The sequence below is a fragment of the Eptatretus burgeri genome, chromosome 3, assembly GCF_056783735.1.
Source record: "Eptatretus burgeri isolate ZD-2024b chromosome 3, Ebu_testis_v1, whole genome shotgun sequence".
NCBI lineage: Eukaryota > Metazoa > Chordata > Myxini > Myxiniformes > Myxinidae > Eptatretus > Eptatretus burgeri.
This window is the reverse complement of record NC_140963.1, coordinates 60,982,211-61,004,940: the sequence shown is the minus strand read 5'-3', so window position 1 is coordinate 61,004,940 and position 22,730 is coordinate 60,982,211. Positions and strand designations below refer to the sequence as shown.

The following is a 22,730-nucleotide window of genomic DNA, read 5'->3' as shown; positions in this document are numbered from 1 at the left end:
ATTTTACTATTACCCAACCTCAGAAAATTTTCAAGATATCACATTGAAACTTACGCAGCTTATTTGTACACATGTGTAGTGTATGTGCATAAAATCTGGTAAAAATTGGTTAAAGGTCAAAGTCAATGCCATCCAAAATATGAGAGAGAGAGAGAGAGAGAGAGAGAGAGAGAGAGAGAGAGAGAGAGAGAGAGAGAGAGAGAGATTGAGAGAGATTGAGAGAGATTGAGAGAGAGAGAGAGAGAGAGAGAGAGAGAGAGACAGACAGACACACAGAGACAGAAACAGAGAGAGAGAGAGAGAGAGAGAGAGAGAGAGAGAGAGAGAGAGAGAGAGAGAGAGAGAGAGAGAGAGAGACACAGAGACAGAAACAGAGAGAGAGAGAGAGAGAGAGAGAGAGAGAGAGAGAGAGAGAGAGAGAGAGAGAGAGAGAGAGAGAGAGAGAGAGAGAGAGAGAGAGAGAGAGAGAGAGAGAGAGAGAGAGAGAGAGAGAGAGAGAGAGAGAGAGAGAGAGAGAGAGAGAGAGAGAGAGAGAGAGAGACAGAGAGAGAGAGAGAGAGAGAGAGAGAGAGAGAGAGAGAGAGAGAGAGAGAGAGAGAGAGAGAGAGAGAGAGAGAGAGAGAGAGAGAGAGAGAGAGAGAGAGAGAGAGAGAGAGAGAGAGAGACAGACACACACAGAGACAGAAACAGAGAGAGACAGAGAGAGAAACACACACTGTAAGATTATGTGTTTTGGAGATCACATCAATATTCATGGTAAAGTTTTAGTATTTTTATTTTTATTTAGCATTCCGAAGATTCTGTTGGTATGTATCCCTTTAAGTCACTCCTCCTTTTCTGTGGTTGGTGCATTTTGGAACAGTTTTCATTTTGCCACTTCCTCATTTACATCAGAACAGCATATAAAGGAAATTTGGAGAACTCATCTTGCAGAGATTCTGTTGTATGGTATCCAAGTCAACTTCAGGGTGAAACCTACCTCCAGCGCCACACAGGTAAGAGAGAGATGATCATTAAATACTAAGATGCTTGGTAAATTGATAGACAAGCCTACAATACAGCCAAGATGTACCACACTAGTTTTGGAGAGGTCCAATTACCTTCGCCATCGAAGGTGGACCAAACTGAGGTTTAGTTTTCGCCCCCATTTGTTTGTTTGTTTGTTTGCCTCTGAGCAGGATATCTCAAAAAGTGATGGACAAATTCAGACAAAACTTGTTGGACAGGTTGGGTGTGTGACAAGGACAAAATGATTCGATTTTGTTGAGTATCCGGATCTCGATCTGGCCCATCAGTGGGTACAAAACGTAAAGTGTTCAGCTTGGTGGAAGTATGCACTTTACCAAGTGCCGTTCCAGTTTGGGTTTCATTCTAACCCCTACTATCAACGTTCATTCTGCAGTTTTGCATTTAAGGTGTTTTTATTATCTATTCCATTTCTATTTTCATGAGAGGTCTCATTTACCAATGTTTGAAGTAGAAAGTAAGAAGGAAATTTTAAGCAAGCTGTGTGCTCTGTGCTGCTTCAAGGATTACCTGGGATACTTGTTGAATGTCAGACAGAACAAATTAAGTTCATAAAACAGATTAGTTGAGGTTTCTGGCAGATCACAAGAGAATGAAGATGCACAAAAAAAATGATGATTAACATAAGTTAATCAGAATGGCACTCGGTGGAGCACATACCCAGCCAGGCTTAAGAGTTTACATTTTATATCCTACTGATTGGCCGAATCTGCATCCCGACGATAGCCAAAATCTAATTGGCTTGTTCTTGTCAGCTACCCAACTCATCTACCAAGTTTTGTCATAACCCCTCCGCAACATTTTGAAATATCGTGCTATGTATAGTGTGACATCGGAAAAATATAGTGCTATGTTTCGCTCCCAAAGGGAGTTATTGGTCCTATCACTCAATGGTGAAAAATCACTTTTAAAATTACGGCATCTTGATCAGGAGTCGGATCTTCAACAAAATTGAATCAATCCATCCTCATCACACATCCAACCTGTCCACCAAATTTCATCCGTATCTGTCCAAACATCTTGAGATATCAGGCTATATATCATTTTTAGCCCAATCATTCAATGGTAAAAAATCGTTTTCAAAAATTCTCATGTATAGATCTGGATCTTCACCAAAATCGAAACAATTCATCCTTTTCACACATCCAAATTGTCCACTAAATTTCATCTGAATCCCTCCATAACTTTTCGAGATATCCTGCTCAAGAACAGACAGACAAACAGGGGTGAAAACATAACCTCCGTCCACCTTTGGTGGTGGAGGTAACAAGATAGAGCTGCATTTTCACCGAGTTTAGAGCTCATAGGAGAGCTTGATAAGAGTGAAATGCGAGTTCGACGCAAAGGGGAAGAAAGGGACAAGGACAAGGCAGAGATAATCAGGGAATGATACGAGTACCCTTCCAAGAAACCTCAACCAGGAGGAGGCCATCAGACCCATTGAATCTGCACAATGGTTGTCTGTGTTCTATCTTTTTAAAAATGAAACGGCATGAACAATTTTACAGTCTTTGGTATGATTCGGCCACGGTCAGGTTCAAACCGCTGACGTCTCAGAATCAGAGTGGATGCTCTAACCATTATGCCAACAGGTATGGAAGTAACAAACAAGAAAGATGTCGTGCATAGCACAATACTTGCGAAGTCCATAAAACAAATTTGACCTAAAAATAATGTGGTTGAATTTAATGACCTGAAATGCAAATCCTCTCAAATTTCAAGTCAATCGGATGAAAATTCTAAGTTGTTGACCTTTGGCCTACATTGACCTCTTTTGTCTAAGTTGACCTCAAAAAAAAATTAGTGGTTGAATTCAGTGATCTGATATGCAAATCTTATTTAAATTTCAAGTCAATCGGATGAAAATTGAGGATTTTAGAAATTCAATAAAGTTGTTGACGTTTTGACCTCAACAATAGGCTTCTTGTTGATGAGGAATTCCACCAGGTGATGAAGTTTTTTGAACATCGGTTTGAAATTGTGACCTGTAGGCGATAAACATAAAAACACACAGACAGACAAATGGACAGAATAACACACACAACCAACCAATATACTGAGAAAAATCTTCGATTCTCACAAAGTAACAAACAGATGGTACATTATTTAGGAACAAAGGAGAGGGGTCATATGGGGAAAATGGAATAAGTAGACGAAATAGGTGTGTACATAGGAAACCACAAGAGGACGAGATAGAAGCACCAGGGAAAGCACATAAGACACATGTAAATGGAGGGAAGACACATGAAAAGACAATTGCAATCCATTCTTAGGTAGATAAACATAACCATGCATTGAAATGTGATGTAGCCTGAGATGGTATTGGATCATAACCATAACCGTTAGTTGTTGGTGCAGGCATTGTTGGTACTTCCAGCACTTGTTTTTATCAGGATAAGACTTCCAGGGATGTGAGTTAGGGGATAATGAGATAAATAATTTGAAACCAAACTGTTTTGATTGCTGTATTTTGAGAAACCAGGCCACTGGCCGGTGTGGAGTCAACAGGTAACAATTAATGATGTTACAAGGAATTTACAAGGAATTAAGGCGCAGGAGGAGGTCATTCAGCCTATCATGCCTGCGCTACACCAATATGCGCTACACCAATACCAGATTTAATCAATCCGTTGATACCCCTTCCCTTCGTGTGCAGCCTTTTGGCTGCCACACTGGTACTCATTTCACCGACCTCGGAAGGCTGACAGCCTGAGTCAACCCTCTGGTGTCAATTCAGCAGCCAATGGGGCTTGAACTCGGGACCCTAGGATCCCAAGCCGCCACCCAAACCGCTAAGTCAACACCAGGTTATGCTGTGTGAAAAACTTTTTTTTTGTCACTTGCACATGTTTAGTTTCCACTTGTCTGCAATATCTACCTGAATTTATTGTATATTGAAAAATCTGCTCGATGGTCTGCATGTTTGTGACATCTTCCGTCTTCTCCTCCATATGTATCTCTAAAAATTAATTGCATGAAGGGTACGAGCATGGGTCTCCTCAACATTATTCATCACTCAGGCTCTGATGTTCTGGCAAAGTAATTTATTTGTGGGAAGGGTATACCTATTAGATATATCTAATACATCAAGCTCTTTCTTACCACTCACTAACTCACTCGTATAAATGTTTAGTACTTTTGAGGCCGACAAGAAAGTTGAAATTTTGAAAACTGATCTTACTCGAAGCTAAGATGCCTGGGAAAAGAAAAATCATTAAACTGTCAATAAACAAATGATACGCAAACAAATGAAAGTCGGTGGAGCATTGCTCTTGCTCATGGGCAGCCATGAGGAAAAAAACAAAAAAGGACAATGACGCATGACGTGATTGTGTACGGGCACGATTGCTCCCCGAGGGAGCTGATGTTTCTCATTATGGCGGTATAATTATTATTAGAGAAGTGTCGATGGGTTGTTGTCCTTCACTGATGTTGTGCAGTGGAAGGAAGTCCTCAACATTCGTCTTTACAGATGGTATCCAGTGGTAGGAAGACTTAATGCATGAAAAAAAAAATCACAAACACAAAAATTCATCACATCACTGTGGCACATACCATTTTTTAAGTCTCCCCTCTGACTCGGCTGGGGGGGGGTTGAACCACTGAACTCACAGACTCAGAGCAGAGGCTCTAACCATTACACCACCAAGTCTGGTCACACACACACACGCACGCACGCACACACCATTTAGCAATGAATACAATGACATCTGCATGATATGCATCACATCCTCATGCAACATGTCACGTGTTGCTTACTCGAGCCAAGTTGACAGTTTCATTGACTATGTTTACATGATTAACAGGAAGTAAAAAGATCGAATTGAGATGGCACAGGCGTAAAGACTATTCATTCGCCATCCCAATTCCCATTCTCTTCAAATAAAGAAGGAACTAAAAATTGCAAATAGTGATGGCGTTGTGAGAGTCGAGCAATGTGCTGGCGCAGTAACTAATATTTATATCATGTGTCGTAAAACATTGAAAAGTTTGCCTCATGCTGTTACAAACTACACTGTGCAGAAATGAAGAGAGTGTAAAGGGGGTGTTGTCAAAATGATGAAAGGATGGGGGGGGGGGGGTGGTGCATCGAGCGAAATGTCTGGAACATGGAACATAATACATGTAGATGTTCCCAAATGCCTTTTCCTTTTTCCATTCCATTCATAACCCCAACTAACTAGCTGTTTTCCCTTTGTCGATTGCAGGTTCATCCAAGAACTACCGCCTCAAAGAGCCATGTACGGAAACAACAGCCTGGGATTTCTGACAAACAGCACGTACCTCATTAAGCGCCAGTACTTGCACAAACTGGCACACCTGGATGAGGAGCTCTTCACTGAGTACTACTCTCTATGGATCACACTGCTTGTGTTCAGCATCCTTGTGAGTTTGGTTGGCCTCATGGCAAACTCCGTCGCTGGTTGGGTGTTTTGCTTCCTCATCAAGAAGAAAACGGCACCAGTGATCTATACCATGAACCTCATACTCAGCGACCTACTCCTCAGCCTGTCTATTCCAGCACGCATCATCATGTACATCAGTAAAGGCAAATGCATTTGGTGCTCCTTTGCCCACATCTTCATATACTTCATCAACATGTATGCCAGCATCTTCTTCCTGACTTGCATCAGTATTGATCGCTACTTGGCCATTGTTCATCCTATTTCCTCCAAGAAGTGGCGCCGACCAGCTTATGCCATCGCTGCGAGCATTTTCACCTGGTTCTTTACCTCGTTGGTCGTTTCTACTGTTCTCACAATGGCCATCAAGTTTGCCTCGTGCTGCTACTTCAAGCTGTTCATGCTCTCCATGTTTGAATTCTTCCTGCCACTGGTGATCATCACTACGGTGACCTTTAGGATGCGCTTTGCACTCCTCCACAACAACCGGTCGGTTGGAAGTGAGGACAAGGCACGTCATGCTGCAAATCTTCTTCTCACAGTCTTCGTCATCTTCGTCGTGTGCTTCACACCATTCCACCTTCGTCAGGTCGTGCTCTACGGACACGAGAGTATAAGCGAACGGACGGCGCTTATCGCATACCACGTGACTCTCACCTTCAGCACACTTAACTGCTGCCTTGATCCGATAGTCTACTGCTTCATCAACAAAAATTTCCAAAAAGCCATAATGAAGATTATTCATCGCGAGCCGACATCTGCAGCGACAGATACAGCAATGACTGACCTTCGGGATGGTTTGAGTACATCCGAGACGGAGAAGGAAACTGCCAAATAATGGACATTCCCCGATACCTCAATAACTTCGAACACCAAAAGGTTTCCAATTTGTTCTTCATCCACAAATCCTAAACAAATTCAGACGTTTAAACCTATGCATCATTGTTCACTTACGTCGCTCACGAATACATCACATCCTGGAAGACCTGGACTTTTGACGAGTTGTACAAGTGGTGCAATTTTTTTTTTGACATTTCTACCTTTGCAAGATCTTTGGACAATTGTGTCGAGAATCAATATACAAGTTGTGGTCGTAGAAAGTTCTGGAACTACATTTAATTTGTGAGAGCTTGCCCCCTCCCGAATAGAGGCCATAAAATCGCACAAGGATGCCTCCAAAACAATAAGGTGTGAAGTGTTTATCGAAGATTTTTTGGATTTATCACTGCTCTCAAACTGATGACCTTACATCATATTTGCTTCATCACGAAAATGGGGAATAAAAGGTCATCGAGGATCTCATCGGGTGAATTGGAGGAACGATAGAGAAGCTCTGATGGTGACCTTTAGGATCGGTACTCCATGAGTCGAGACTCTTGATATATAAATCAGGGTAAATTAATCTCTTGCCACAAATCTAACACCGACATGGCTGTGTGCAAAGGAGCATTGTTGTGCATTAAAAACCTGGTCTCGCAGTCGCAGGCATCACAAATCTGTGAACCAATAGATCTCAACCATTTGAGGTGTGCATGGTCACCTCTATGGCATATAGTCATGATGTTGAATTGTCCTGGAATTCTTTACCATCCACCGCGTTTTGCATCATCGTGTCAATTTGCAAAATAAAAAAAATACTTTAAGTTGAACATCAGAGGCTCACCAAATAGGTCCAGAATTTAACCCTGATATGCAACTACCCATTATTTCAAGTGACATAATCCTCCACTGATTTTTAATGTCCGTCATTGTCCTCGTCTCAGAGGGGTTTGATTGCTTTACATTTATGCCGTGTGGTTATTACAATACTATACTTGAGCAAATTTTAGCATATATTCCAAGCATGATAAATTGCTCTATATATTCCAAATATGAATAAAGATCTAATTGTACTCGTTTCACGCTTACGACTGCAGAGTTTAATTACCCTCGCCAAAGGAGAGAGGGTCTTGCATTTGGGTCTGTTTGTTTGTCCGCACAGAACTTTAGTGTTTTTTTCCGCAACCGCTTGTCGGATTGAGACTAAATTTTCATCATAGTAGCGATTACTCATGTAGAATGTTTTATTCATAATTATGACGTCATAGGTCACAGGGTGTGGCAGCCATGTTGGAAAAACTTTGGACCTCTATCTCTGAAACCGCACCAAGGAAAAAAATTGAAACTTGGCACATGGCAAGTACTCCTCATGGGGAATAAATGTGATTTTTTTTTATGACGTCATATGTGCCTTCGTTGTGACGTCATAATTGCATATGTCGAACGCTACATCTGAGCAGTATGAAATTTTTTGCGGGTCATCTAGGGATAGAATGGTCCACAGAAAAAAAATTTGATGACATCATCGGTCACATGATTTTGGCAGCCATGTTGCTGTTGTTTTTAAACTTTCAAAAATCACTAGAATGTCTGGACAGATTGAGGGGAAACTTCACACAAATGCTCCCCAAGCCGTGTACAATTTTGTTAAGGAATAGTTGATCGGTCACATGGTCTGGCAGCCAGAATTATTTATTTTTTTGATCTGGGTTCTTTTTGTGTTTTTAATTTGTTATTATTATTATTATTATTTTTAAAAATAAGGCTCACTTGGCTGTGCCTGGATGGGTTTAAGGATAAAGTAGCAGCTGAAATGCAAATCCTATCCAGGTTCCTCCTGATGACTTCATCTTTGCTTTTTGCTTGTTCGGGTTCCTTCTGATTACTCCAATGCAGGACTGTATCTATTTGGTCTTCCATTTGATTTGAATTAAATTTATTTGAATCCCATTCTAAATTTAATTGAATTATAATAAACCTCATGGGTCAGGTGTCCGATCAAAGCGGAGCTGCAACAAAGCGGGACATCTTGATACCCGGTCATCACTGCCAGCAGTTAAAAGCGGCAGTTTTAGTTATGTCTCGTATTAATTACATAACAGCAGTACACAAACGCCGCACAAAACATACCGCACAAAACAAGTCCTGGTGAGGGTCTGCAATCTCTGATTGCTGTTTTTCTTGTTTTAGTTAAGGTACCTACGTGGTGATTTAACAATGGAAACCCATTCAAATTAATTCAAAGGGATATTTGGTTTGATCCATCAATGGATTATCTGGCTTGAAAAAGAAAGTTAATTTTACATTCACACAAATAAGGCATATAGAGATCGTGCTACATCACAATGCGATACAAATCTATGATTGTGACATCATAAATAATGAAAATGGTCACCCCCATTCCTGCCCACCTATGTTTCCTCAGCAAGCTGCTGAAAAAAATCAAATGTTGGCATTTAAAATTCCTTTTTCAGTTTCAAACTTTACAATTCCAAGTTTTGAAACTTCTGGGTTAAAAGTTTCAAACTTTTCGGACAAGGAATTACACAAAGAATATGAACACAGATGGAGGCCATTAGGCCCATCAAGCTTGTACAATCCTGCCAATATCCATGCACCACTCCATCCCCATTGCTTTATCCCTATCCAATTCCAGTTTAAACCCATCCATTGTCTCTGTTACCACCACCTTTCCAGGAAGAGTATTCCATGTATTAACTACTCACTGAGTGAAATACCACTGCGTTAATATTGTCTAAACTCTCATCTTTTTACTCTCAAGCTGTGACTCCTGGTCTATCACTGACAAGTTTTTAGAAAAAGAGTCTTCTTCCACACTTATTCTGTCGATACGATATTATCTTAAACACTTCTATCAGATCTCCTACTAATCACCTCTTTTATAACTCAAAGGTCCTGTCTCTTTCAGCCGCTCTTTGCTCCTCGTAGCTTCGTATAGCTAGCCCTGAAATCAATTTAATAGCCCTCTGCTGATACTTGTCCATGGCAACCAAGTCATTCCTCCGTTGTGGTAACCAAAACTGAACACAATATTCTCGATGAGGCCTTACTAACTTCCTATACAGTGTTAACACTCCCGCTTTTGATTTACATATGATCCCCCTCCGAATACAACCGAAAACCCCGTTTGCATAACCTATAGCTATACCAGGCTCTGTCCTCTTTGCTTACCTGCTGTATTTATTACCACCGTCAGATCCTTCACCTGTGTGGCACACTCTAAGACTGCCCTTTTGCATCATGTAATCTCTCTATCCCCAGCACCGTACACTTCTTTATGTTAAATTACATTTTCCAATCTCTTAAAATATCTCAACTCTCCTGAATATTATCACCCCTCCCCTCCCCCCCCCCATCCCCTCTCTGCTATCTACCTTACCTCCAGGCTTAGTGTCATGTACAAATATTAAAACTCTTAACCCCACTATCCATATAATTGATGAAAGTTATGATTAATCATGCTCTCAGTACTGATCCCTAAGGTACCCCACTACTTATATCTTCCATATCTCACAGCCACTCTTCACTTCCCATCACGAAATCAATTTCCAATCCACTTAGTTACTCCACCAGCCACTCCACATACCCTCACCTGAGCAAACAACCTCTGATGTGGTACCTTAATAAAAAGTCTCGACATACAACATCCGCTACACTTCCCTCATCTACAGATGCAGAAAATGCTTCATAGAACGCCAATAAATTTGCTTAAAAATTATCTCGCTTTAATGAGTCCATACTCACGACCTTTGACTGATTTCCATCATTTACTTTCCAACTTGGAGTTTCCACTTTAGAGTTTGAAAATTTCCCGTTACATAACAGAAGACGCGGGTACGAGTAACGGTGAATCGTTACAAACTGGTATTTTAAAGGATAGCACTCGGCTCTCATTAAAACTGTCGGAACTACCCATGGTTGGTCCTGATGAAACTGTTGTACAGAACTGAAGCATCAGACTAGGATCTTCTCAATTAGCACTCACGTTTACCAACCCATTGTCCCTCAGATGTATTGTCAATGCCAAATATTGGAGCGTTTCTCGATTGCGATGGTTGTTTGCTTGTTGGTTAAAAAATAAAATCACATTGTGGTATAATGTTATACAACTGCAATTAACTTTCCTAATTATAACTTTCTTACGGTGTTTTGATGCTCTGCCTTTGTTCGCGTCCTCTTATTGTGCTGCACCTACTATCATTGTATTATGCTGTGAATCTAATGATAATAAATTAATGAAATCACTGTCGGTCATTGATTTACTTACATGGTTTGAAGCTTGTGGAGAAGCAGCAGTACCATTCCCACAGGCAGATGCAGACAAATTCACGAGACAACACCAGTCTTGACTTCAGAGGTGTAACATGTTCACAAAAGTGTACATATCTCAAAGTATTTTTTTTTTCTTTTGCACAATGTTCTTCAACACACAATCTGTTACAATGTATTCAGACATGAGTGTGGTTCAGGCAGCCCACTGTCACACCCCAGTGGGAGTTTAGGGTAGGACAGCTGATTCAGGAAATCATCTCGCACTGAAATGAGCTGTTCGATCTACACGGGGTCACACCACTAGTTTACTACTTGTTTGTCGGGGTGCAGTAGATGCGGGAGCACCGGCTGCATCTCGGAGTAGGGTGTCCTTTGTCTGTGGATGGAAATTAAGCGTCAAAAGAGTAGGCCATTTTGTTTCAGTAACCAGGGTAAAATGTTTAAAATAATATATTTTTGGTATACAAAGTTAAGGCTTGTGGAAGAGCTAGCACAAAGAATGGACCAGAACGTAACAGAACAACAATTTGAAAAACTAAACACGGTTGTGTAATGGTTAGAGCGTCCATTCCGAATCCTGGAGGTTGTCTGCCGAGTACATTGAGAAAGGCGTCACCATTGTTATGAAGTTGCTGGCACCCAGAGTGTCCAGGGAAGTGGGAAGCAATGGCAACGGGGCTCACCGAGAATACTCGTAGATAAGCATCACACTGAAGATGGTGAAAGAGAAACTCCAGCTGTTAAATGGAAGCAAATGAGCAGGACGAGATGGAAATCATCCCATGGTCCTAAACGAGGAAGCCAACGTCATATGCACTCCACTGGCAATTATCTTCAAGCAGTCATTAGATGAGGGAATACTTCCTGACGACTGGAAAAAGGCCAATGCAATCCTGATCCATAAGAAGGGGAATTGTCGACTCCCAGAGAACGACAAGCCAAAAATCCTAATCTCAGTAGAAAGTGAAAATATGGAATCCAATGTGAGGGATACAGTGCTGCATCATGACGCCCAGTCATAGCTACCTCCATGAGGCACAGCATGGTTTTACACCTGGTCATTCATGCTCCACGAGCTGATGTGGGAAATGGAGGAATGGACTTTGATGATCAGCTCTGGGAAGATGATCGACGTCCTCTGTATGGATGTTTGGCAAACGTTCCATACGGTTATGCATCGTCGTCTTCTGAAGAAATTCCAAGTTTATAGCACTAATGACAAACTTCTGAAATGTATTGAAGCTTTACTTTTGGGAAGAACCCAACTTGTCACTCAGTGCCTGATTTATGGTGGTGGAGGCCCCGGGGCACATGGCTAAATCCGGCCCTGTTGTCCCTCTTAACGGATATCCATTCCGACTGGATGAGCATCGGATGAGCACTGGATGAGCATCCCACAGGTTATATAGTGTCCTCAGTCCCCAGCTCTTTGTGTTCCATGTCGATGACTTGACGACCAAGATACAGAACCCTGTCCAGATTTATGCTGATGATACAAAGATATATGGGGAAGTCACAATCCTAGCACACTGAATATCTTTACAGAAGGACCTTGACACAGCCACAAGATGGGTAGATTCTTGGCAACTGTCATTCAATCCAGCCAAATGTAAGGTCATGCACCTTGGCAAAAGGAGGCAAGATGAATGTTTTGTCCTACCTCAAGGGAGAACAACAAGTTATGCAAAAAGTGAAGGATCTTGGTGTTATAGACAACGAGCTGGCCTTTCATAAACATGTATCTGCATCCGTCAAGAAGGCCAACCAGATAGTGGGTCTTATCAAGAGGACATTTTCCAACGTCCATAAGGAAGTTGTCCCATTCCTCTTCATCTCTGTGGCGGGTCCTCTCCTCAAATGCGGAAATATAATTTGACATCCAAGATTTCATGTACGTAGATGCTGATAAGATGCGGGGGATGTACTGGAGACCATGGCGGTGTCAATTCTCTCATCAAGAAAGACTCAGACAACTGGATATGCTCTCTCTTCACGACAGACAACAACGAGGTGGTTAGTGGTTTCGTGTGCAGCCTGCGGCTGCTGGTTGCATCATTTACTAGGTGCGCGGCTATGCCACTGATACAGTGCCCCTATTATTATCAGTACACTGGTTCTCATTTTGCCAACCTTGGAAGGATGACAAGCTGAGTCAACCCCACCTAGTGTCAATTCAACGGTTTTTAAGGGGCTCGAACTCAAGACCCTAAAATCTTAAGCTTTAACAAGATCGAACCTTACCTGTTAAGCCAACACCAGGCTTAACAACGAGGTGACATGAATTTGTCTTCAAGATCATCAATGACCCAGTAGCGAGAGAGACCCTGAGCACGTACCAAGCAACTCGAGGACATCATGTATACTCTGAAGACAAATGAACTGTTTCATTCAAAGAGTAACAGAAATGGAGTAACCTTCCTCACCTAGTGGTAACTGCACCATCACTTCAAATATTTAAGAGTAGGTTGGACAATCATTGGTCCTCCTCTTCTCATCAAGTTCTACCCTGACAACCCAACAAGCATGCACACCTCGTCATAAGTTATGTTCAGGGAGATGATGATGATGATGATGATGATGATGATGATGATGATGATGATGATGATGCACACCACCAGCAGGGGAGGGGGGGACAACAGAGGAACACCTCGAGGAATAATGGGCAAGGGGAATAATGAGAGTAAATGAGGGGTGGGGAGGATAAAGGGAGTGAATAACTTATAACCCGGATACGAGTTCAAACAGAGCAAGAAAAGGAAGGGAAAACCGGGGAACAAACAGAAATGGCACAAAACAAACTAACAAAAAAGAGGCTGACAAAGGGGGAGAGAAACTACAATAACCAAGAAATGAAAGGAAGGGCTAATTGGGAGGATTAATGAGAGTAGAAAAGGTCATGAGTATGTATGGGGGGGGGAGGGGAGGGATGACCTGAATTGGTGTTGAACAGCCATGTTGAACCACAAGAGCCTGGAAGGACGAGAGGACTTGAACAAACTTAAGGAAAAAGTTGATTCCCGAAAACGAGAGAAAAGGACAAGTTTAATTGGAAAACGTTAAATGTTATGATGTTAAAAATACGAAATAATTGGAATTAATGAGGTTAATAATACGGAGATGATTATGAAATGAGAGGTTTTGATTAATTGTTTTGCGTGGAGCCGAATTGCAAATGGATTGTAACTGGCACGTGACTCTTTGGGAATGGGAGAGCCTTCCGTGTGAGCGCGAAGGGGGCGGGGCGAGCGCTGAAGGGGGCGGGGCGAGCGCGGAAGGGGGCGGGGCGAGCGCTGAAGGGGGCGGGGCGAGCGCTGAAGGGGGCGGGGCGAGTGCGGAAGGGGGCGGGGCGAGCACCGTCCTCAGTCCAAGTGTTTCCAGTGTGTTCCGTGAGAGCGCGAAAGGGGCGGGGTGAGCGCAGAAGGGGGCGGGGCGAGCACCGTCCTCAGTGCTCGTGTTTACAGTGTGTCTCGCGCGACCCGGAAGTACAGTTATGATTTTATGATTCGTGTTTTTAAAGCTCAAGCGCGGTGGAGCGAATACGTGGAGGGGTTGTATCAGCTCGGGAGGATGCTGACCCAGGTTGTGTGCATGGCTGAGGGTGGAATTCCGCTCTACTCTCGGCCTGCAGAACCCGGGAAACAGGTGTGGTTCCTGTCACAGCTCGACACGTGTCCATCGGCGTATTATTATTCCGCTGGGGTTCGATATCCGATGTAAATGACAACGGAACGAGACGACCGTCCATATATTACGTACCGCATTTCCGGTTCCCTACATCTTTTTTACAACCCTCACCAGCGGCGGTGGTGAAACGTGTTATGCTACATTTTGAAGGGTGCCGGAGCCCAGCAAAAACAAAAAAGTCGGCAGTGACGTCATCGCCAAATCTGACGTCACATCGAGTATGAACATGACACGAAGCGTGTGAGTCCCCAAAATGAATGATAAAATGAAATACACACATCTTGCCGCGTCGATAAACAAAAGTTTAACACTCACTCGCTTGAGCTCACGATTCAGAATCAACTTTTTTTTTAGGAGAAAGTTAAACACCAGTTCGTGTGTTTCACCTCAAACCAGAGTTTTTCAAGAAAAAAAAAAACACGACCTATGTTATCAGAAATAAAAAGATTAGAAGTTTAAAAAAAATTATTATTATTATTATTATTTGGTATCATGTGCTCATGGCTGGCAGGATGTCCTCGCTCGAGGAACGCACACTCGCCTCGAAACTGTCTCGCCTGGGTTCGAATCCCGACCCAGCTATAAACTGCCATCCTGGTGTGTCACAGGAAGGGTAACTCATCATTGTGTGTGCCATCCCATCGAGGGATGTTACATAAGGCATCCCATCTGCTGGCACAAGCTCTTTAGTTTTTGGCCCTTGCCCGATGGAGGCAACACCAGAGTTGGTGTCAAAGCCACCCAATGCTCGCCTGTTTATACATTTATCGTTTTTAAAAGACTAGTCTAATAATTAATATTTTTTTTATAAAGCATTGCATTGAAGTCTGATCCAAATAATTTTAAAGCAATATATGTATTTGTATATTGTAATCAGTAACAAGAGCGCAAGTGAGCACAATATACGCCCGAACGAGAAGGTATATACAGTATTGTGCTACTACATGGAAAACAGCATCCTGGTTGCCATGGCAACCACTTTAGATGACGAACGTATGTCACGACACACCATCTCTACAGTCTGTACCTATGTACCAAATATGAAACGTGAAAGTTGAAAACTTTGGGAGTTAGAATGCGGACAGGAACGGATGGACAGACGGACGGACGACAGGTATCACATAATACGCCCCGATATATATATATATATATATATATATATATATATATATATATATATATATATATATATATATATATATATATATATATATATATATATATCATGCATATAAAAAAGTGTGGTAGATAAAAACATTAGAAAAGAAAAAATAAGTTGCACCAAAAACTTTAACATTTTCACGCTCATGCTCATGCTGACGCTCACACCGGGGGTATCGCTATAGGTCTCCGTTCTTCGAACAGGCGAGCTAAAAATGAGCTCCGTCTGACCGACCAGCCGATCACCCTTTTTGTGTACGTGACATTTCAAAAACCGTTGAACATTTTGCTTTCATATTTCAGATATCTATTCCTCATGACATTGTCTCAGCCAGATTAGATCACAGCACTGATTGCTGAATTATGTTGCCATGGCAATCATCTCGGTAACTTGGCTTGTGTACACGATATTTCAAAAAGCGTTCAAGATTTATCTTTCACGTTACACAGATCTATTCCTCATACCACCCAAAAGGTGGGGAACCTGCCACATCCGACCTGGACTCTCAGCTCCTTGGTGTCTTTCACGTTAGTCGTCTTTCTTGGAGTTGACGAAAGAACAAAAGGTTTGGGGTCGGATAAACATCTGAGAGTGTTGTAGGAGATGGGAGAGCAGATAGGCATGGTGTTGACATATACGTATAACGTCATGCTTGTCTGTCCTGCCAACATGAGTCCGTGTATTATAGGCCTACCTTTGCTTGTGCAACAAAAAAAACAAAACAGCCTTTTTACAGCCATTTTTCAGCCAGGGGTTAGCTCTTTGCAGGCTCCATGCAATCATGGTTCCCTTATTGAGGCAATGTTTTTATGGCCAGATGCCCTTCCTGACGCTAACTCTGGTCGCCTCTTACGACACACAGGGATATGGTACACCTATTCTAACCGGGACATACACCGGGACCAGTACACTGGTGCTCATTTCGCCGACCTCGGAAGGATGACAGGCTGAGTCAACCCCCTGGTGTTAATTCAGTGGCTCAACGGGGCTTGAACTCTTTTTTTTTTTTGCTATCGTATGTTCTTTTTTCCTTCATGGTATCCCCATCCCACCCCTCTTCATGGGAGAGCTTCTGGAGGAAGATGATGCCACATTGTAAAACTTTCCCCTTGATGATAGAACTCGAACATCCCTTTGAAAAAGGCATGATGAAACCAATGCAGGAAAGGACCAATGCCATGGGTAATGCAAAACATCAGATGTTGCTGTTGTCCTGGACATCACAAAGTTCTGCACAAAGGAACATCCAGGCATATCTGCCGATAATTGCCATTTTTACCTTCGTGCCCGTCATTGTTCCAGTGTGTGGGTCGTGTCAAGGTTGTGTTTCCTTTTGTTTAACAGGCATTTCAACTCAACTTTCAAAGTCATCTTTCAAAAATTGGAACGACTTACAGCCTACAAGGCCTTTCTTTGTCGACAGCTCCTCAGGGGAGTCATGTTGTCCTTGATGGACTGGCAGGCCAGCACCACAAGTCTGTCTGAGATTCTGTGGAACCTCAGTCTTTCACGACGAGATTGAAGCACAACGTCTGTTTTTCTTCGGAGGTCAGAGGTTTCTGTTTTGTTTTGCTCTTATCGCCTCTCATCCAGTCTCTGTCTCTCTCTCTCTCTCTCTCTCTCTCTCTCTCTCTCTCTCTCTCTCTCTCTCTCTCTCTCTCTCTCTCTCTCTCTCTCTCTCTCTCTCTCTCTCTCTCTGTCTCTCTGTCTCTCTGTCTCTCTGTCTCTCTGTCTCTCTGTCTCTCTGTCTCTCTGTCTCTCTGTCTCTCTGTCTCTCTGTCTCTCTGTCTCTCTCTCTCTCTCTCTCTCTCTCTCTCTCTCTCTCTCTCTCTCTCTCTCTCTCTCTCTCTCTCTCTCTCTCTCTCTCTCTCTCTCTCTCTCTCTCTCTCCCCTTCACCCTTCCGCATTTCCTCCCGGGTGCACGAGTTCTTCCATTAACCACTCCTGGTTAAAGTTCTGCAATCCAAGTTTGCTGAACACATCCACTCTTTTGTTCTGCTTTTCTCCTTTCTGTGGAACTGCCTTCCTGAGATCGCTCAATCACGCTCTCTTCTGCAGGGCTTCAAGCAAGCGGTGTACCACCATTTCATGTCACTCCGCACCCCCCCACCAATCCCTACTCTTGATATTTCTACCTCCATTAATTAACCTCACCCCACCCAATCCTCTTACTTACAGGCAGCATCATTTACTCACCTCCCCTCTCTCTTCATTCTTTCTCTTGCTCATTGTGTCCAACTGTTGCCACTTTGTCATATGTGCCATTTTGTCCCCTGTCACCCCACTCTTCCATGAGCTGAGATCTTGTATAAAAATTTAAACAAATGGGTGTTCAATCAGATGCTGCTCACTTCACTGGTAATTAATTTTATTGAGAAAGGTGCACACAAGCTTTTTTATGAACTGTTGTCTGTGAAGTGTAGGAATGGAAAGTTGATCTTGATATAATACAAAGTTTCCATTATCATTTCCCGTTACCTTTTTTGCTTTGTTGTTTTGTGTTGTGTGCACAGTTACCTTTTTCGGTGATCAGCTCGCTGAATGGTGTGCACATGTTCGGTGGTGGCCAAGGCGTCGAGCTTCTGACGACATGCTCTAGCACGGGGAAGCTAGCATGGCGCAATTTCCATAACACGTAAGCAGCATGCGTCTGCACACGTCACCCATTTGTGACACTTTTCATTTCAAAAAAGTGCTTGCACCTCCACCCCTTCTTTTCTTTGACTGTATTCTCCACCAGAACAAATCGATTTTGAGAATAATGCAGAGGAAGAAGAACCAGTCTTGCTGGTGAAGGCAAGTGCCGATCGACGTTGGCAAACAGGTATAACAAGGGATTAAATTAACAGGATGTTGAGTGAAGTATGCCAACTGTCGTGGGAAGCAAAGAGAAACTGATGTTGAAGGCATTAACCCTTCGTACCTCCTTTCCCCCAACAAAGGGTTAACGTCCAGAATGTCAGCCTCCCATAGCTACCCATGGTGGTCCGCATACCTCGTTCAACATCCTGTTAGTTTAATCCATGATTGTGGTACTTGAGTTCTTGACCATGCCAGTGTAGTTCGTAATGGTTTTTGGAAGGTGCACGATTGAAGGGCTAAGGAGAGCTGATGGATCACGCACTCCTTCAAAAGGGCATGGTGCACATTGACAAGGTCAAAAGTTGGAGAAGTTTCTCTATCTGAATCATTGTGGTTTGTTGTTCTGCACAGTGTGCTAGTTGTGCAGTGAGGGACTTGGTTTGTTGCGAGGCTATATGTCCGAGATGTGGATCATCCGCTTCTTGTGTCATTCAGGACGTTGCAAAATCAGCCCACTCTTCTTGGATCTCGTGCTTTTCTGGTTGCGACATCCTTTAAGGAAAATCCTACTTCTTGGGAACCAATCCAATGTCCCTGTTGCATGCCGGTGGAGTCGTGTAGGTGAACCATATTGACGACTGAATACAGTGACTGCGATTCTATCCATTTGGGAAATTTTCCATATTTGAGATCATCATTTCTGGAGGTGCAGCCAAGCCATTGATGTAGTGAAGTACCCCTTGAATGTCAGTGCAAGAATTCATAATTTTGTCACTGTAACAGTACATCCCGGCCTACTTTTTTCAAATGTGCATATGAGGTTTTGTTGATGTGAGGCAAGTCCTCCAGGTAGGAATGGATAGAAATTTATTTGGTGACGTTAGAAACTTTGGGGAATACTTTCCCATTCCCTTGAATGTGAAAGTTTGTTTCTTTCAGCATTACAATGATGCTGGTTACAGACGACAACCAGAGCAGTGAAGCTTACCTGCAGAGGCTTCTCACTTCCTTCTTTGACGCCATGGTAGGCAGATCGTGTGGTTGAACCGGATTTATGACCCTCACCAAAGGATTCAGAGAGGGTATTGCATTTGGGTCCTTTGTTTGTTTGTTTGTTTGTTTATCTGTCTGTCTGTCCGCACAGAACTTTCGTGTTTTTCTCCACAACCGCTTGTTGGATTGAGACAAAATTTTCACCATTGGTGCGACGACTCGTGTGTAATCTTTCAATGATAATTATGATGTCGTACGTCACGTGGTGTTGCAGTCATATTGGAAAATCGGAAAACTTTTAGACCTCTGTTTCTCTGAAACTGCACCAAGGAAAAAAATTGTAGCTTGGCACATGGCAAGTACCCCTGATGGGGAATGAGTGATTTTTTTTTTAATGACTTCATAGGTGCCCTCGTTATGATGTCATAATTGCATACGTAGAACGCCACATCCGATCAGTATGAAAATTTTTGAGGGTCATCTCGGGATAAAATGGTCCACTGTAAAAAATTTCATGATGTCATCGGTCACGTGATTTGGCTGCCATATTGCTTAAAAATAAATAAATAAATAAACCTTCAAAATCTTCTCTGAAGTGGCTGAACAGTTCGAGGTGAAACTTTACACAAATGACTGCCTGTCCATGAGGAACAAAAGGTTCACACATATGACATCATTGGTCACATGGTTTGGCAACCGATAAGAATACACCACTCAAAATAAGTCCTGGCGAGGCTTTGCAATTTCTGATTGCTCTGTTTTTTCAATATCGTTTGCTAATCTTGGGAGAATCCCAGAAAACATGACCTCACAACCCTTTACTTTCAGACACTTACCCAATATCCTGTGTCTATTTTTCAAAACCTCTGAGTAAACTTTCCCCACATCATTCGCTCCTTGGTGTACCACAACCAACTTCTTCCTGCCATGATCCCATACAATATCGTTTACCCTTCCTTCAATGTCCCTAACTCCCGCTCCTTCAAAACTACACAGAATTCTGTCTATGATCCTCCTGCAGAATGAAAAATCCACATATTTAATAATCTCATCACCCACAAAAACTGTCTCCCATACCTCATTTCTAACAATTTATATTGCTGCACCGACACCACAGCCTGCACCCACTGCACCTCCACCACTGCCTGCACAGTTGCATGTCCACTACCACATGCACCCGCTGTACCTCCACCACCACCTGTACCTCCACCCGTTGCACTGCCACCACGGCCTGCCCCCGCTGCACTGTCACCACGACCTGCTGCCGCCGCACCGTCACCATGACCTGCCCCCGCCGCACCGCCACCACGGCCTGCCCCCGCCGCACCGCCACCACTACATGCCCCCGCCGCACCGCCACCACTACATGCCCCCGCCGCACCCCCACCACGACTTGCCCCCGCCGCACTGTCACCACGGCCTGCCCCTGCCACACCGTCACCACTACATGGCCCCGCCGCGCACCGCCACCACTACATGCCCCCGCCGCACCGCCACCGCAACCTGCCCCCGCACTGTCACCACGGCCTGCCCCCGCCGCACTGTCACCACGGCCTGCCCCCGCCGCACCGCCACCACTACATGCCCCCACCACACCGCCACCGCGACCTGCCCCCGCACCGCCACCATGGCCTGCCCCCACCGCACCGCCACCACTACATGCCCCCGCCGCACCGCCACCGCGACCTGCCCCCGCACCGCCACCACGGCCTGCCCCCGCCGCACTGTCACCACGGCCTGCCCCCACTGCACCGTCACCACGGCCTGCCCCCGCTGCACTTCCAATATCCTCAGCAACCTCACACCACAACCGTAACCAACTATTATCTTCAAATTTCTCACATTCTGCTACTTGCTGCAAATTATCTTCGCGTTACTTCAACCTCGTCATAACTATCCTCAAGTGAGCTATTCCCTCACACTTCCGGCACCAGTAAGAGCCCGATGCTTCCCCAGTTGCTGTCGTGACCCTCATTGAACAACGATGACATTTTATGAACTCGTCTTCCTTTCTCCTTCGGTCTCTATTTATACCCTTTTTCACCCCCAAGCTCCCAAGGCCCCAACTGACTTGACGCAAAACTTAAGACGAGGCCTCCCCCTGCTTCTTTCAATAAACTAACACAAATACACGCTCAAACTGTTTTGAGCACAAATACAGCTTTATAAATACAGTTCCACGTACTGGAGATGTCATATTCACAATCATGAAATATTAAAGGTTAAATAAGTTTTTACCCTCACTTATAAAACTTACCAAAGCGACAGTTAAATTTATTTTGAGCCAATAGGCATCACACGCTTTGTGACGATTGGCCTCAGTGATTGAAGCAGCGGTTTGTTTGTCTATACACCGCCCAAATAGTTATGTGGCGTTGTTTCAAGTGGGGCTGAAACCCCTGTTATTCCAAAATTGTCCGAAGTAAAATGGCTTGCTCCGCCTGCCGAGCGAAAAGATGATTCCCTGATGATGAACGAGATCACATTTTAAATATTCTCCAAAAGAAAACATTTAAAACCCCGTTGAATGAGACAGGGACTGGGACGTCGCATGACGTCATAAAAACAAACCCCCCAAACGGTCACATTTGCATTAATTAGTTAAGTCTAAAAAGATCAAAAGTGGAGTTTATCCAGGTCGTGCTTCGTGAGCCTCATCAGTGGTTGGAATTTGAGTGTCAATGTAACAGGTCATGGCCTCCGTCGTATCTTGGGCAAGACAGAGGAACCCTCATGGCCAGTGTCCAATGTAATCCATGTTAATCAAACAGTGCCAATGGCAGCCCCTTTAACCCCCCGGCTGCGCTTTAACCTGGATCCCCATTTATTTTTTACCCTCACTGAAGGATTCAGAGAGGGAATTGCATTTGAGGCTGTCTGTCTGTCTGTTTGTTTGTTTGTTTGTCTGTCTGTCTGTTTGTCCACACAGAATTTTCGTGTTTTTCTCTGCAACCGCTTGTCGGATTGAGGGGTAATTTTCACCGTCGGTGCGACAACTCATGTGGAATGTTTCAATGATAATTATGATGTCATAGGTCACGTGGTGTGACAGCCATATTGGAAAATCGGATAAACGTTTGACCTGTTTCTCTGAAACCGCACCAAGGCAAAAATTGTAGCTTCACACACGGAAAGTACTCCTGATGGGGAACGAGTGTGATTTTTTATGATGTCATAGGTGCCCTCATTATGACGTCATAATTGCATATGTAGAACGCCACATCCGATCAGTATGAAAAGTTTTGAGGGTCATCTCGGGATAAAATGGTCCACAGAAAAAAAAATTCATGACGTCATCGGTCACGTGATTTGGCAACCATATTGTGTTTTTATCTTGCCAAAACGAAGTTTTTGCAAGATATGTTAGTCAGCTTGTATGTTTTTTTTATTTTTTGTTTGTTTGTCTCTAATCACGTATAAAAAATTCTGCAGAGCACAGTTATCATTGTAAATTTTTGTAACTTCGCATATCAGAGGCCTATAGAGGTCCCTTTCAGCGCACAAAATTTTGAAGGTCAAGGTCAAAGGTCAAGGTCACTTTGTCGCAA

The 22,730-nt window shown here is 43.4% G+C and overlaps 2 protein-coding genes across 5 annotated transcripts in view; both read left to right on the top strand.

The window, feature by feature from the left end:
* Positions 1–888: 888 nt before the first annotated feature.
* On the top strand, positions 889–10,514 carry LOC147030025 (G protein-coupled receptor 20-like). Its single transcript, XM_085873691.1, has 2 exons — positions 889–995; positions 5,235–10,514. The coding sequence occupies exon 2, from the start codon at positions 5,266–5,268 to the stop codon at positions 6,265–6,267; it is 1,002 nt and encodes a 333-aa protein (XP_085729817.1). The 5' UTR covers positions 889–995; positions 5,235–5,265; the 3' UTR covers positions 6,268–10,514.
* Positions 10,515–13,977: 3,463 nt separating this feature from the next.
* Positions 13,978–22,730, top strand: part of FUZ (fuzzy planar cell polarity protein) — a 31,200-nt gene continuing 22,447 nt past the window's right edge. For 2 of the 4 annotated variants that reach the window (XM_085873687.1, XM_085873686.1), the window contains exons 1-3: positions 13,978–14,183; positions 17,901–18,022; positions 19,129–19,213. In XM_085873687.1, coding sequence (XP_085729813.1) covers positions 14,040–14,183; positions 17,901–18,022; positions 19,129–19,213 — 351 coding nt within the window. In that variant the 5' untranslated portion in view covers positions 13,978–14,039. Of the gene's footprint in view, positions 14,184–17,900; positions 18,023–18,684; positions 18,778–19,128; positions 19,214–22,730 lie in introns of all 4 variants that reach the window. The other 2 variants (XM_085873690.1, XM_085873688.1) reach the window with 2 other exon arrangements.

What these genes read in the sequence shown, in the direction of transcription:
- LOC147030025 (XM_085873691.1), top strand. Translation starts at nt 5,266, where the DNA reads ATGTACGGAAACAACAGCCTGGGATTTCTGACAAACAGCACGTACCTC.